The following is a 14961-nucleotide window of genomic DNA, read 5'->3' on the forward strand; positions in this document are numbered from 1 at the left end:
CGCAAAGAACTCGCGGGAACGCAAAACATTTTGAAATTGAACAAGAACTCGAGGGATCGCAAAACATTTTGAGAGTGAACGCAAAATTTCTTGAGGGAACGCAAAAAATTGAGAGTGAAAGCAAAGTTTCTCGAGGGAACGCAAAACATTTTGAGAGTGAATAAAAAGTTTCTCGAGGGAACGTAAAACATTTTGAGTGTGGATGCAAAGTTTCTAGGGAACAAAACATTTTGAAATTGAACGCAAACTTTACTTTATTTATTTATAAAGGGACCATGTACAATTTTTAACATAAATGTTTCCATTCCATGCATTGTACCTGATTTAGCTAAAAGCTAATTTTCACCCGAGGGAATGCAAAAATTTTGAGAGTGAATACAAAGTTTCTCGAGGGAACGCAAAACATTTAGAGTGTGAACGCAAAGTTTCTAGGGGAACGCAAAACATTTTGAAATTGAACGTAAAGTTTCTAACGGAATGTAAAACATTTGGAGATTGAACGCAAAGTTTCACAGGGGAACGCAAAACATTTTGAAATTGAATGCATAGAACTCGAGGAAATGCAAAACATTTTGAAATTGAATGCATAGAACTCGAGGAAATGCAAAACATTTTGAGAGTGAACACAAAGTTTCTCGAGGGAATGCAAAACATTTTGAGAGTGAAGGCAAAGTTTCTTGAGGGAATGCAAAACATTTTGAAACTGAATGCATAGAACTCGAGGAAATGCAAAACATTTTGAGAGTGAACACAAAGTTTCTCGAGGGAATGCAAAACATTTTGAGAGTGAAGGCAAAGTTTCTTGAGGGAATGCAAAACATTTTGAAATTGAATGCATAGAACTCGAGGAAATGCAAAACATTTTGAAACTGAATGCATAGAACTCGAGGAAATGCAAAACATTTTGAGAGTGAACACAAAGTTTCTTGAGGGAATGCAAAACATTTTGAAAGTGAACGCAAAGTTTCTCGAGGGAACGCAAAACATTTTGATAGTGAACACAAATTTTCTCAGGGAAGTGAATACATTTTGCAAGCAAACGTAAAGTTTTCGGGGGAACGCAAAACATTCACAAGAGAACACAAAAGCCTTCCTTCCTTCATGTCCCTTTAGGGGCTAGTACGCACATTACAGTGATTTTACAGACTATTTTCAAATAGTCTGTAAAATAGTCTGACTATTCAGACTATTTTCCCCAATACTTCAATTTTCAAATTATGCATTTTAAATATTTACTTTCTTTTTACCACTATTGATTTTTTTAACCACTACTTACACTTTTGTGGCGCACTTGAGTGAATTTAACGTCCAGCTCTGCCCAGCGTTTATTGACCGGGAGGAGGCGGGGCTCCACTAGCTTGGCAGCTCCGCCCTCTGAAAGCACACGGCCCAGTCCACGCAAGTCCTCCAACTTTGGACGTTGATGTTCAATCTCAGAACTGACTGCCTGATGGAGAACATCCAATTCTTTTAGTGTACAGTCCTAAAATATTCTTAAACTTGTTAAGATGGAAGCAAAGGGACTCAAAAAAACATAGTAAGCCTCTATATACTGTTTAAAAACATCCCTGGTGAGGAGAACTTTGAAAAGGCTATTTTGAAGAAGCTAAAGTACAATATAAATATTAATTAAGACTGGTAGTGTACACAGTCAAGAAACTTTGGCTCTCACTTTCACTCTTGGCTCCTCGGGGGGATCTGGAAGCTCTGCTAGGGTCTTCTCAATTTTGTCCAGCCACTGCATCATGTCATCTGTTTTCTTACAGAACTGATACCACTGCGGGGCAAGAGCAAGGGCCTTCTTCTTTCTCAGGGCTCTTAGATTCTATGAACGCAGAATGAACATATTAAGACTCATTACATACAATACATTTACATATAAAAAAATTATACAGTATGTCCACATGATTGTCACCAAGCAAAACATGATTTACCAAAGTTTAACTCACCAAACCCTCCATAGGTTGATAGTAACTGCCCTAGAAACTGCCTATTTTTTAACCTTATGTTTTGACCATGTTTCTAACCTACTGTGACCTCATTCTTATTCCAGTTTTGACCTTGTCTCTGACTTGAATCATAATGCAGGAGTTACACTGACTTAACTATTTTATTAGTTTTTACTAGTTAATATTTAATTTTGGAAATATTTCAAATACTTAACCCCAAAATCTGATTGAGTGATGATATGGATGTTGTTTCAGGACCAATAAAGGACTGATCCAGGAATGTACCTTATGTCCTATATAAAAATCACATAGAATCAAGAATGTACTTGTCACAGAAAATATATCTAAAAATACATTTTTAAATGGGTAAGAAAAATAAAGGGTTAGCTCACCCAAAAATGAAAATTCTGTCATTAATTACTCACCCTCATGTCGATCCAAAGACCTTCGTCATCTTTGGAACACAAATTAAGATATTTTTGATAAAATCCAATGGCTCAGTGAGGCCTGCTTCGCCAGCAAGAACACTCTCTTTTTCAATGCCCAGAAAGCTACTAAAAACACATTTAAAACAGTTCATGTGACTACAGTGGTTCAACCTTAAGGTTATGAAGTGACAAGAATACTTTTTGTGCGTCAAAAAAACAAAATAAAGACTTCAATATTCAACAATATCTAGTGATGGGCGATTTCAAAACACTGCTTCATGAAGCTTCCAAGCTTTACGAATCTTTTGTTTAGAATCAGTGGTTCGGAGCATGAAAGTCACGTGATTTCATTAAAGGAGGCTTCGTTACATCATAAGTATTTTGAAATTTCAATAGTTCACCACTGGGGGGCGTGACTTTGGCAGTCTGATACATGCTCCGAACCACTGATACGAAACAAAAGATTCGTAAGCTTTGAAGCTTCATGAAGTAGTGTTTTGAAATCGCCCATCACTAGATATTGTTTATTAAGTTTTTTTTGTTTGGTGCACAAAAATTATTTTCGTCGTATTATAACATTAAGGTTGAACCACTGTAGTCACATGAACTATGTCTTTAGTAGCTTTCTGGGCATCTGAAAGTGTTAATGATCTTGCTGTCAATGCAGGCCTCACTGAGCCACCGGATTTTATCAAAAAGATCTTCATTTGCGTTCCGAAGATGAACGAAGGTCTTACAGGGGTGGAATGACATGAGGGTGAGTAATAATAAGAGTATTTCCATTTTTGGGTGAACTAACCCTTTAAATAAATATATTATATAAATATATTATATATATTATAAAAATATATTATATAAATCTGTTTTAAGAAAATTTTTCTGAAAAACAGATTAAGAAATTATTTTTTGTAATGTATAAATCAACCTGACATCTAAGTGCATTACTGCAAAAGTACGACCAGTTATATTATATTTGATGCAGCTGTCCTTGGTTTGTACTTGAATAACACGCATTTAAATTCAATGACATGCTATGAACCTAATGTCAAGAGTTTGTAAAAGTATTCTTATGGCCTTATTTTCGAATAAAACATGTACTTGACATGTCAGCACACTCAATAATTACCTTTAGAGTGTCATATTTGTCATGGAGAAGGTTGTGTTTCTCACGGACGGCCTCTCTTTTCTCCCCGGAAGGAGTTCTCTTGAGGAGATTTTCTCCTTTTAAGAACAGTTCATTTAGAGCATCCTCATCTATGCCCTGTGAAAGAACAAGCACAGAAAAATATCAAATTAAATGTCAAATCTCTCTCTCTCTCTCTATTTATCTATCTATCTGTCTGTCTGTCTGTCTGTCTGTCTATCAGACAATTTGCAGCCAAGCAATGCAATGATGTACTGTGCCAGCATTTGTTACTCATGAACCAGATCCATTCCCTGAAACTCATTATCTTTCTTGTCATGAGATCTTTACGCTAAAGCTCGGAGGCTGTTTCAGCCTTTCACTGCCAGTGCGGTTCCAATGACTGAAATTAATTTTAGCTAAAGAAACAGCTGAGTGTATTTTCTTACCGCATCCTCCAGGAAATCATCCTCTTTTAGACTTTCACCTAATTTAATCTCCTCGTCCAGCACCTGGAGCCATATATTAGCCTGTCTGTGGTACTCGTCTAACTCTTGAGAGGAGGCCTGGAAAAAAATATGATCAAAAATATACAAAAAATATGTAACTATTTTCGAAGTGGTATAATAAGACAATGTCACTGATGATTTTCGGATCAACAAAGGGAGAGAAATCAGATTCGAATTCACCATGGCCCTATATTTGTGATCTACATGTATACATAAATCAGACATACAGCTTTTCATGAGACTACCTGTCCCATTAAAATCCTCTTTGCGACGATGTCAAAGTGCTGGTTGAGCTGTTCCACCTTCGGTTTCACCTGAGCTTTACAGTGTTCCCCTCTGTTCTTTATAAGATCCTCCGCCAGAACCTGTACCGCTTCAACCTTCCCCTTCATCTCCTCCAGCTCTATGCGCAAACCCTGAAATAAAACCCGAAAATAAGAACACATCAATTATGTGTGCTACATTTTGAATACATATACTATATATATATTTAATCAATGTTGAGAGGGAAAAAAAAAAAAAAAAAAAAAAAAAAAAAAAAAATCAAGGCCTGCCCTACATTTTTCTGTTCAATATCTTGTTTTACTCAAAAATTCATGTTTAACATAATACATATAAAACAAAAACAAAGTATAATTTATGTGTACATGTAAACTTTCAAAAATTTAAAAATGCACATAAACAAAATGTACAGATATTAATATTTTGGTAGTATGATGTTAAAGTTATAATAATTATAGATAATGATCAATTTATACAATTAAAATACTTTTTTTTTTTTTTTTTGTCTGTCTGTCTGTCTGTTTTGTTCTCCCTAATTGCCTAATCTAGAGTTTTATTTGCTGCAAATTGCTTCCAATTAATGAGCCATCAAAAACATTACTACCATAGAAAAATGGATAACTGTTTATTTAATATGATGCTAAAGTATGGTTGCATAAAACAATCTCTAGTCCTCAATAATGGAGAACAGTTGGTTGTAAAGTGCAACAGCTCATTGTGAGTGTCTGTCATGTGCTACTGAAGACCTTTATGACATGCTCAACGCAGCCCTGGCTGTCCATCTCGTCTAGCGTTTCTTCAGTACGATCCATCCAGGTGTTGATCTGAGAAATGTTCTGCTCAAGTGTTTTCATTTGACTTTGATAATCCTGCATGACAGATAGAGAGTTACATTTGGCTTAAGTGGATAGCACAATTAAATATGTTCAGGAAAAGGGTTTTGAAATTTCATATTGAATTAAAGGAATAGTTGACCCAAAAATGAACATTCTGTCATTAAATACTCACTGTCATTTTGTTCCAAACCTGTATGATTTTCTTTCTGTTACTGGACACAAAAGAACATCATTTTTCCATGCCCTTCTCAGTAATAACCAGTGTTGGGGAAAGTTACTTTTAAAAGCAAAGTATTATTCCCTAAAATGTAATTGTGTTACTTAGTTACTTTTAAAGGAAAGTAATGTGTTATATTACTTTTTCTCACCTGGGCTGGGCTTGCTTGTTTGTTTCTTAATAACAGCAATAAAGTTATATTTTTTGCAAATGTAAAGGCCCTTTCACACCAAAAATGAAACGAATTAGCCTCACGCTGATCACAAATGCGATGTTTATCTAAAGTCATTTTTGCTTATTAGTATGGTTGAATTGGATCATTGAAGGTCAGCAGCAAAGACACTGGTTGAGATTAAATACATAAAGTATATTAGCTTGATTTACTATATTTAATTATTGCAGGTTTGTGCAATGTTCTGAGTTTGCATTTCACTGTTTTTATTCATTTTGAGGAATACTGACTCTGTTTAGTGATGAGGGATTTTTTTGCTAGACAAAGAGCAGGAGAAATACCAAGCAAGTGTCTCAGAGCCAGCAAAAGCTTTGAAAAGAGTGACTGTTTATCTCACAGAGTAAGATGCAGCCTGCAGAAATGACATTCATGGTTGTTGTTCTCACTGGAACTACCTACTGTATCCAAAGCACAATGAAGTCAGTTAGCCATTTCCAAAGCCCATATTTACAAAATACAGATTCTAGGAATCAATACTCTGGGGTCTCATGAGACCAAATCAATAATTTTTGATCTAACAGCATCCAAAATGTTATGGTGTTGCTAGAGGAGGAGTACAGTGAGAAGTGCCTGGTTCCCACAGTAAAGCTCTTATATAGGGATGTATGAGTGCTGAAGGTGTGAGGGAGTTGTGCTTTATCAATGCTGTCATGAATTTCCACACCACTGTGTAATTTAAAGGTGCCCTAGAACTTTTTTTTAAAAGATGTAATATAAGTCTAAGGTGTCCCCTGAATGTGTCTGTGAAGTTTCAGCTCAAAATACCCCATAGATTTTTTTTTAATTCATTTTTTTAACTGCCTATTTTGGGGCATAATTAGAAATGAGCCGATTCAGGGTGTGTGGTCCTTTAAATCTCGTGCTCCACGCCCCAAGAGCTTGCGCTTGCCTTAACACCCTGAGGTCTGAGGGTATCGCCGGCGATACCACCGTGGTTTTTTTCATACCAGTGTGAAAGAGACTCAAAATACTCCGTTAATGTTGCACATACAATTAAGAGTTATACACCATTTTAATCTATGGAATATCTTCTTTTATTTGTGTACACTCAGAGGAAAAACAAAATGTTGTGCTTTTTGTAAAATAAAGAAAACTAACATGATGCATGATCTCTCGTCTCCCTCTGAAGGAAGTCCAATCTGATAGTTCTCAGAAAATGAACTGTAACTTAGTGAATACTAATCACAAAAAAATTAGACTTATGTCTAAAAAAACGTTGAAATGTCAGGTTTTAAATCGTGTAAGTCAAATCGAAATCAAACATTCTGTGTTTATGTAATCTGTATGAAAAGAGAGCCATGTCAGAAATCCGTGATTCAGCTCATTATTCGCTAATGCGGCCACGCCCACGGAGCCAGCGCTATTCAGACGCAAATCAGAGTCAATACATGCATTCATCGTGTCAATCGTGTATTTATTGTCTTGAAAAGTGTTTTGAATAGCCATAGTAAGCGATATCTGTCCTCTGTTAGTTCGGTTAGATCCTGGATTGCCTATTTTTCTTTAGTGCTCAGGCATTTGTGGACTAAAGGTGTACAGAGCGCCCTCCGGCTGCAAGTATGAATTGAAAACACACCTTGCTTGCTTACCTAGTCTGATTCAGCTGTGCACATCCAGACGTTCTGCCCTTGTCTAATGCCTTTCATAATGTTGGGAACATGGGCTGGCATATGCAAATATTGGAGGCGTACACCCCGACTGTTACGTAACAGTCGGTGTTATGTTGAGATTCGCCTGTTCTTCGGAGGTCTTTTAAACACATGAGATTTATATTAGAAGGAGGAAACAATGGAGTTTGAGACGCACTGTATGTCTTTTCCATGTACTGAACTCTTGTTATTTAACTATGCCGAGGTAAATTCAATTTTTGAATCTAGGGCACCTTTAATACACAAACTTCAAAAAGAAGTTGTTATGCTTTCCTCATTCTCTGCATTGTTGGGTATTTTTTCAACATGACAATGAGGATATGCATTCTCCCAAGGTGAAAAACCTTCTGTGGACATGTATTGCACTCCGTCTTAACACTCTTGAGCGCCTGTGGGGGATTCTGTTGAGACGAGTTGAGCAACACTCCCCATTAAAGATCAGAGCATTTAAGGAGCTCATCATCCAGGAGTTAAACAGGACTTATGTGACAATTTGTCATGAACCTGTACACTCCATGCCAAGAAGGGTCAGAGCAGTATATTCAAAATTATGGAGGGCGTACTAAGTACCAAAATATTATACATTTGTTGAATTAAATCTAGGGTGTACTCATTTCTGCAATCCTTAATTTAGACAAAATTGGCTAATTTACTTATTTTATGGCTATTAATGACATATATTTCTCAGTATTTATTATGTATATGTTTAATACATTTTAATTTTGCCATCTTTCCATGAATTGTATTAGTGATCATAAAGAAAATACATCTTTTGTATTTGTTCAGAGGGGGTTTACTCATTTCTGCTGTGCACTGTAACTTGCATTACTTATTTGAAAAGTAACTCAGATATTTTATTGTAAATTTAAAAGTAATGCGTTACTTTACTAGTCACTTGAAAAAGTAATCTGATTACGTAACTCAAGCTACTTGTAATGCGTTACCCCCAACACTGGTAATAAATATAGTGAAATACAGTGCAAAGTCACATGGACCAATTTCATTATTCTTTTATGATGCTTTTGCATCCTTTTTTGACAAAAATGTCAGAAAAAAAAAATCTATGATGTCAGAAGATCTCTTCAAGTGCATGGAAAAGAGCAAAATCCTCAGACTTCTCAATTTTTTGTGTTACATGGAAGAAAGTTAAGTCATACAGGTTTAGAATGCCATGTGGGTTAGAAAACAATGACAGAATTTTCAATTTTGGCTCAACTATTTCTTTAATCGTTTCATTATACCTTCGAGGCCAAGCCTCATCTGTTGATGTATTGTCCGTAAGATATTTATAGAGTTATTTACAAAGTAGAACAAGAAGAAAATGTAGTCAAAGACATAAAAGATGAGATAAAAGATGGGGGAAAGCAAGTAGTGGAAAAGGCAATAAAGAAGAGCAGGAGATAAATGTGCTTAACAGTTTCATAACATTATTGCCGCCCCCAGAACTCGCCGTCTGGATTTAACGGAACAATATGGAGATGTGAAATTGAAAGGAAATGAATTTACCCTTGTAGGGCATATTTAGCACAAGAAATATTTAGCCTGAAATGAAATGATTCAGAACAGGGTCATAGGGTTGCTTTGAACGGTTGCTCACCAGCAGGAGTTTCAGCCACTGCTCGCTCCGTGACGTCACTGCGATCCAGTTGCAGTTGAGCAGACTGACCTTGTCATCAATAAGGTTCTCCTGGCTACGAAGTAAACCCTTCAGGGTCTCTGCCAACTCCCTCACTAGTTTCAGCTGTGGCTTATGATGCTCAGTGTCCTCCTGCGTCGCCTGGGTGGAGAAGATGATATTTCATTCGGTTGTTTTTGTGTATTTCATTTCAAATGTGGAGTAATGGGTCTTTTTTAAAAAAACACACACCTTCTTGAAAACAAAGCAGCACTGCTAGTTTAACATTTTTCACCATGTTAAATGGAATAGTTCGCTCAAAAATATAATTTATTTACTGTATGATTTCATTTTATTGAAAACCACAGCATAAACACTTTTAAAAACATCTAATTTTGTGTTCCACTAAGAAAAGAAAGGCGAATGCATGAAAGCTTGTTCCATCCATGAAATAAAAAATAAAAATTGTGACTTTTTATCTCACAATTCTGAATTTTTTTCCTCAGAATAGCAAGATATAAACTTACAATTGTGAGGTATAAAGTCAGAATTGAGACCTAGAAAGTCAGAATTGCAAGTTATAAAGTCAAAATTGCGAGTTATAAAGTCAGAATTGCTTGATATAAACTCGCAATTGCATGTTATAATGTCCAGTTGTGAGGGAAAAAAGACTGATATTTTTTCTTAGAATAGCGAGATTATATCTCGCAATTCTGACTTTATAACTCGCAATTGTGAGTTTATATCTCGCAGTTCTGGAAAAAAATGTCAGAACTGCAAGATATAAAGTCAGAATTGCGTGATAAATCCTCGCAATTCCAAGAAAAAAGTCAGAATTGTGACTATATCTCGCAATTCTGACTATATAACGCAATTGCGAGTATAAATTTTGCAATTCTGAGAAAAAGAGTTAGAATTGTGAGATAAAAAGTCATAATTACCTTTTTTATTTTTTTATTTAGTGACGGAAACATGCTTCCCTACTAATGGGTTTGGAAGAACATGGAGGTGAGTAAATGATAACAGAATTGTCATTTTTCAGATCAGCTATTCCATTAATGACCAGTGAACTCTTTTAGACGTAAACAATGCTGCTGAAATTACACCAGTTGTGTATTCATTCACCTTTGCCCAAGCCAACTCTGCATCCAAATCGCTTGGCATCCCTTCCACCGAAGACCGGCGTGTCAGTTCCTCATCAGTAGTTGCCAGCCATTCTGTCAGACTGTTTACCTCCTTCCTAAACTTCCTTAATAACTTTAAAATCTTCTCCAGTTCCTGCTTTCCTTCTGTTACCTGCACACAGACAAATGAGACCATCTGACCAATCATTGACAACTCAAAAGGTTAAAAGGTTGATGGAAGACATTTCTGAGACATTTTAATCCACTATGTATATATTTTTTCTTAATGGATGAGTTGGAGCGGATTGTGCAAGAAAATCAGCCAACAAGTGGTCAGCATAAAAGAAACTATCAATACTATTTCAAAGATAGTTAGTATTCACACATACCATTTCATAAAATTATTAATAAATCTTAATGACCTCAAATTTTTTGAACAGTAGTGTGAATAATCTACAAAAGATACTTTTCAATTTTTTTTTACACGACTCCCATACTTTAATTTGTGTAATGTGTAATGGTTTTGATGACATTGCTATTATTCTAAAATGTAAAATAGCAACAATATGCAATGAGTAGATGTTCAAATTGGTGCTGTACATGTCTTACATTTATCCTCCCTTACCTGTGAACCCAAATCATTGTATGCAAATTTGAGAGCCGTCAGCCTGTCGTCCAGCTCTTTGGGTTGCTCTGTCTGCTGCTTCTGCACAATCTGTCTTCCAGTCTTTATCACCGTCTCCACCTCTGATTTCACTTCACTCAGATTCTTATAGAACTTCTACATGGGGGAAATAGAAAATGTGTTAGAACTCCCCATAAATGAGATTTTGCTGCCTGACAAAAACTAAACTGCAACTTATGACTAAACAAAAACTCAAATTAAATAGAGAAATGAATAAAATTATACTTTTGATAAAATGTTAATTATTAATTAAACTTGATAAAACAGAAGTTAAACCTATTTCATACAGTATAAGGTAATCAGTTAATCTCCACAATAATATTTCATGCATTAACAATTGATGTATTCACAAAAAATAATGGATAAAAGCTATTAAATTACCAAGCACCCTATATTACCCACCATACACTGCTCCAACTGTGACTGTACGACCTCCTGCTCCACACTCCGAATACTCAGCACTCCTAGCTTCCCTTTCACTTCCTCTAGCACTCGCTCACATTCCGTCAACCTCTGATCAAAGTTGGCTGGCTTTTGAAAAAGCCGGAACTTGCCTTTAACTTGCAATAGTTTATCCTAAACAGACACACAAAAACTGGCATTTGTCAACAGGTATTGATTACTTATTATTTGATAAATTTATTTATGCATGAAGGATCTAGCAACAAGACAAAAATTCAGCTTGAAATAATATGATCTGTTACTCTTACATATGTCGCATCAATCTCTCCAATCACTTTCTCTGATGTGTCAACCTCAACAGCCTTTTTCTTCATGTCTTCAAGAGTCACCTCATGACCATTCAACTCAGCCTGTATTTTCTGTTAAATGAGATAATTTATTTCTTTACTTTTTTAACTACATTAGAGATAGATAGATAGATAAACAGACAGACAGACAGATAGTTGTTTATTTGTCCCATATGTGAGACAATATAAATACCTGTGCCTCCTGAGGTATCTGTGCAGCATCTATGCCATCTGCTATGTAAGCAGTCAAATGTCGGTCAGTGGTGTTCAGAGAGTCCTGAATAAGGCGTAGGGTTTTGTCGTTCTCCTGGGCCCACTGCAGGCTCTTCTCCAGCTGCTGTCGCCTTTGTAAAGCCTGTTATTGACATCAGAAAGCGGAAGTGAATCAAGGTATGAGAAAATCCAACGAATACATTTACGTTTTCAGCTGCAACAATACAATTGAATCATTTTAAGTTCCTACCCTTTGCATTAGTTCATCCCAGCGTGTGTTGTAGTCCTCCACTTTTTTGTGTATGAGCTCATCGAGGACTCTGCCATCCATAAGGGTCTGGGCTAATTCACGGATCTGGTTGCGGTTATATTCAGGATGCTCTCTAATCATTGTGTCTAAGGACTTTAGAGAATGAGAAACCACTTTAATACCAATGATTTAGATGTCGTTTTCAACATGAATCTCAATAAAAGGTTTTTGCCATGGTGATGCTGCCAGATTAAATTTTTGGTATGACTATTTTGTCATAATCAGTGCATGTATTAGCTCATAGGAAAAAAAAAAAGAGAGAAAAAAAAAGATCTATTTAATATCTCGAATATTCTCCTAGGCAGCATATGGAGTCTGTTCTGGTAGCATTCCTCATTTTTCAAACAATTTTATTTAGAAGCATCTGTTAAATCATTAAATGTTTTGCTAAAGTCTCCAAATTCTCAATTGTGTTTCTGAGTCTCCTGAGTAAAAGACCCTTGTCTACAGCAGGGGTTCCAAAACATTTTTGTTAGCCAAACCCTCAGATGTAAAATATTTAGCTGAAGTAACTCCTGAGAATTTAAGTTAATATTTTAATTATTTAACAAACATTTGCATGTTCACATATTATCTGATGTCTGTTAATGGTCATATGACATTTAAGTAAGATAAAGATAAAATATTTAATTTTTTTTTTATGTGTTTTATTTTAATTTTAAAATTATTCATATAGTGTGACTGCTATTTGAACTGCGATAAGATATCTCATATGAAAACTATATCTATATATCTAAAACAATATATAAACTGTCATAATTTCACAATTTTCCATTTGATTTAATTATTAGCTTTTCATCAACTCACAAAACCCCTGCAATCCCTTTTACAAACCCAGAGAGATTTTTTATTTTATTTTAAAATTATCTATATATAGGGGTGCACATGTTGATCACAAAAATTATATTGCATATATTTTGTCATTTATTGTGATTGCAAAAACTGTGATTTGACATTTTATCTCATATGAAGACAATATCTCTATATGTAAAATTATATAGAAACTATATTGTGATTTCAGGTTTATTTCGATTAATTGTGTAGCCTAATTTATTTATAATAACTTTATTAAAATAAATTGTTTATTTTGTCATAAAGGCCATTGTGATTACAATTTGATCTGCGGTTTGACATTTCATCTCATATGAAAACTATCTCTATGTTTAAATCTAAATACAAACAATATAGTTATTTCAGTTTTATTTTGATAAATTGTGCAGTCCCATTTATTTATTTTAATTTTCCAGTAAATTTAATTAATTATTCATTTTTCATCAACTCACAAACCCCCTGCAGTTCCCCCAGTTTGGGAAACGCACAACTCACAAAGTGGAACCTCCAATGAGAATGGCATTTAAGTCAGTCTCCTGCAATATAAAAGAACAACCTCTTAACAACACAATTTTCCTCTGGGACAGAGTGACCTTTCCAAGCCAAACTCTAACCCAAAATGAAAATTGTGTCATCATTTACTCACCCTCATGTCATTCTAAACCTATACACTCCCATTTTAACAGTGTGACACAAAAGGAAATTTATTTTTGCAGCTCTTTTAACAACAACGGTTCACAGTGACCACAGGCTGTCAAGCAATAAAAAGGACAAAGGCCATTTGACTCATGCACAATATTCCAAGCTTCTGAAGACATATGACATCCTCATGTGAGGACAAGTGTTGGGGTAACTCATTACAAGTAACTTGAGTTAATTAGATTACTTTTTCAAGTAACTAGTAAAGTAAGGCATTACTTTTTTAATTTACGACAAAATATCTAAGTTACTTTTACAAATAAGTAATGCAAGTTACTTTTTCACATTTATTGACTGACAGCTCTCCTGTCCCAGAGGTGTTGCGTGCACTGTACTAAACATGATGGTTATTGTAGTTCTAGACTAAATGTGAACTCATCTCACTTGCACAAAAACAGTATTCAGTATTCCTCAAAATTAATAAAAACAGTGAAACGCAATCTCAGAATTTTATGCACACCTGTAATTAACTACATTAAATTACACAAATATACTTGATATACAATTATATGTATTTAATTTCACTTTATTACGGCTGACCTTCAGTGATCTAATTCAACCATATTAATAAGCAAAAATGACTTTAGATTAGATTTAGAAATAAGAGTGTTGAACTTCCTTCTCCTGTATCCTATTATTCTTTAATCCAGAATGGCAGCACAGCTGAAAGATTTGTTTGAGCTGCGCCCTCTACTGTACAGGTGTAAATATGCATTTCCTTCAGTCTGAGGCTTATTCATTTCACTTTTGGTGTGAAAGGGCCTTTACATTTGCCAAAAAAGGAACTTTTTTTGTTGTTATTGAACAAACAAGCAAGCCCAGCCCAGGTAATAAAAAGTTACGTGAAAGTAATGTAACGCATTACTTTTCATAAAAAGTAACTAAGTAACACAATTAGTTACTTTTTAGGGAGTAACGCAATATTGTAATGCATTACTTTTAAAAGTAACATTCCACAACACTGGTTAGGACCAGATCAAAAACTATATTCCTTTAATATATTAACCTGGCTTTCAAAATGCTACCTGTTTTAGTAAACAGTCTCATTTTATCTCTGAAGTTCATCTTAAAGATTTTAAACACTCACAGTCAAAGCTTCTTCTATTTCCTCTACACCTCCTTGAAGGCTTTCTGTTTCATCAAGTTTCTTCTCCAGTAGGTCCATCCAGGCATTCTCCAAATCCAAATAAGATAGCAGCTCACACCAGCATGCCCACACCTCCTACAACAGCCAAGAAAAATGGACAGATGTGTGTGTTTAATCAAATATTTCACATTGGGCCAGTGTCCCGAGAATTTGATAGAAGGTTAGAAGAACCACGTTAGTGGTTTGAACTGAAAGAGCCAAGTGCAAGTAACATCAAAGCCACGGGATTGATTCCCAGGGAATGCGCGCACACACACTGATAAAATGTAAACCTTAAAAGGACTTTAAGTTGCTTTGGATGAAAGTGTCTGCCAAATGAATAAATGTCAATGAACTAGACACTATCTGACTCCTGAGCACAAG

The 14961-nt window shown here is 35.3% G+C and overlaps 1 protein-coding gene across 12 annotated transcripts in view; it reads right to left on the reverse strand.

Moving 5' to 3' along the window:
- The window catches only part of dmd (dystrophin), a 129335-nt gene that overhangs the window by 65852 nt on the left and 48522 nt on the right, over positions 1 to 14961 (reverse strand). For all 12 annotated transcript variants that reach the window (XR_007185920.1, XM_048197886.1, XM_048197889.1 and 9 more), the window contains 14 exons: positions 14539 to 14673; positions 11862 to 12014; positions 11592 to 11753; positions 11360 to 11470; positions 11052 to 11225; positions 10590 to 10745; positions 9966 to 10136; positions 8823 to 9002; positions 5038 to 5160; positions 4255 to 4425; positions 3950 to 4066; positions 3504 to 3638; positions 1673 to 1825; positions 1277 to 1447 (listed from right to left, as the gene is read on the reverse strand). Coding sequence is in view for 11 of the 12 variants with exons in the window: in XM_048197886.1 (XP_048053843.1) it covers positions 1277 to 1447; positions 1673 to 1825; positions 3504 to 3638; positions 3950 to 4066; positions 4255 to 4425; positions 5038 to 5160; positions 8823 to 9002; positions 9966 to 10136; positions 10590 to 10745; positions 11052 to 11225; positions 11360 to 11470; positions 11592 to 11753; positions 11862 to 12014; positions 14539 to 14673 (2112 nt within the window). In the remaining variant the exon portion in view is untranslated. The remainder of the gene's footprint in view (positions 1 to 1276; positions 1448 to 1672; positions 1826 to 3503; positions 3639 to 3949; positions 4067 to 4254; positions 4426 to 5037; positions 5161 to 8822; positions 9003 to 9965; positions 10137 to 10589; positions 10746 to 11051; positions 11226 to 11359; positions 11471 to 11591; positions 11754 to 11861; positions 12015 to 14538; positions 14674 to 14961) is intronic.

This window comes from Megalobrama amblycephala, linkage group LG7 (assembly GCF_018812025.1).
Source record: "Megalobrama amblycephala isolate DHTTF-2021 linkage group LG7, ASM1881202v1, whole genome shotgun sequence".
NCBI lineage: Eukaryota > Metazoa > Chordata > Actinopteri > Cypriniformes > Xenocyprididae > Megalobrama > Megalobrama amblycephala.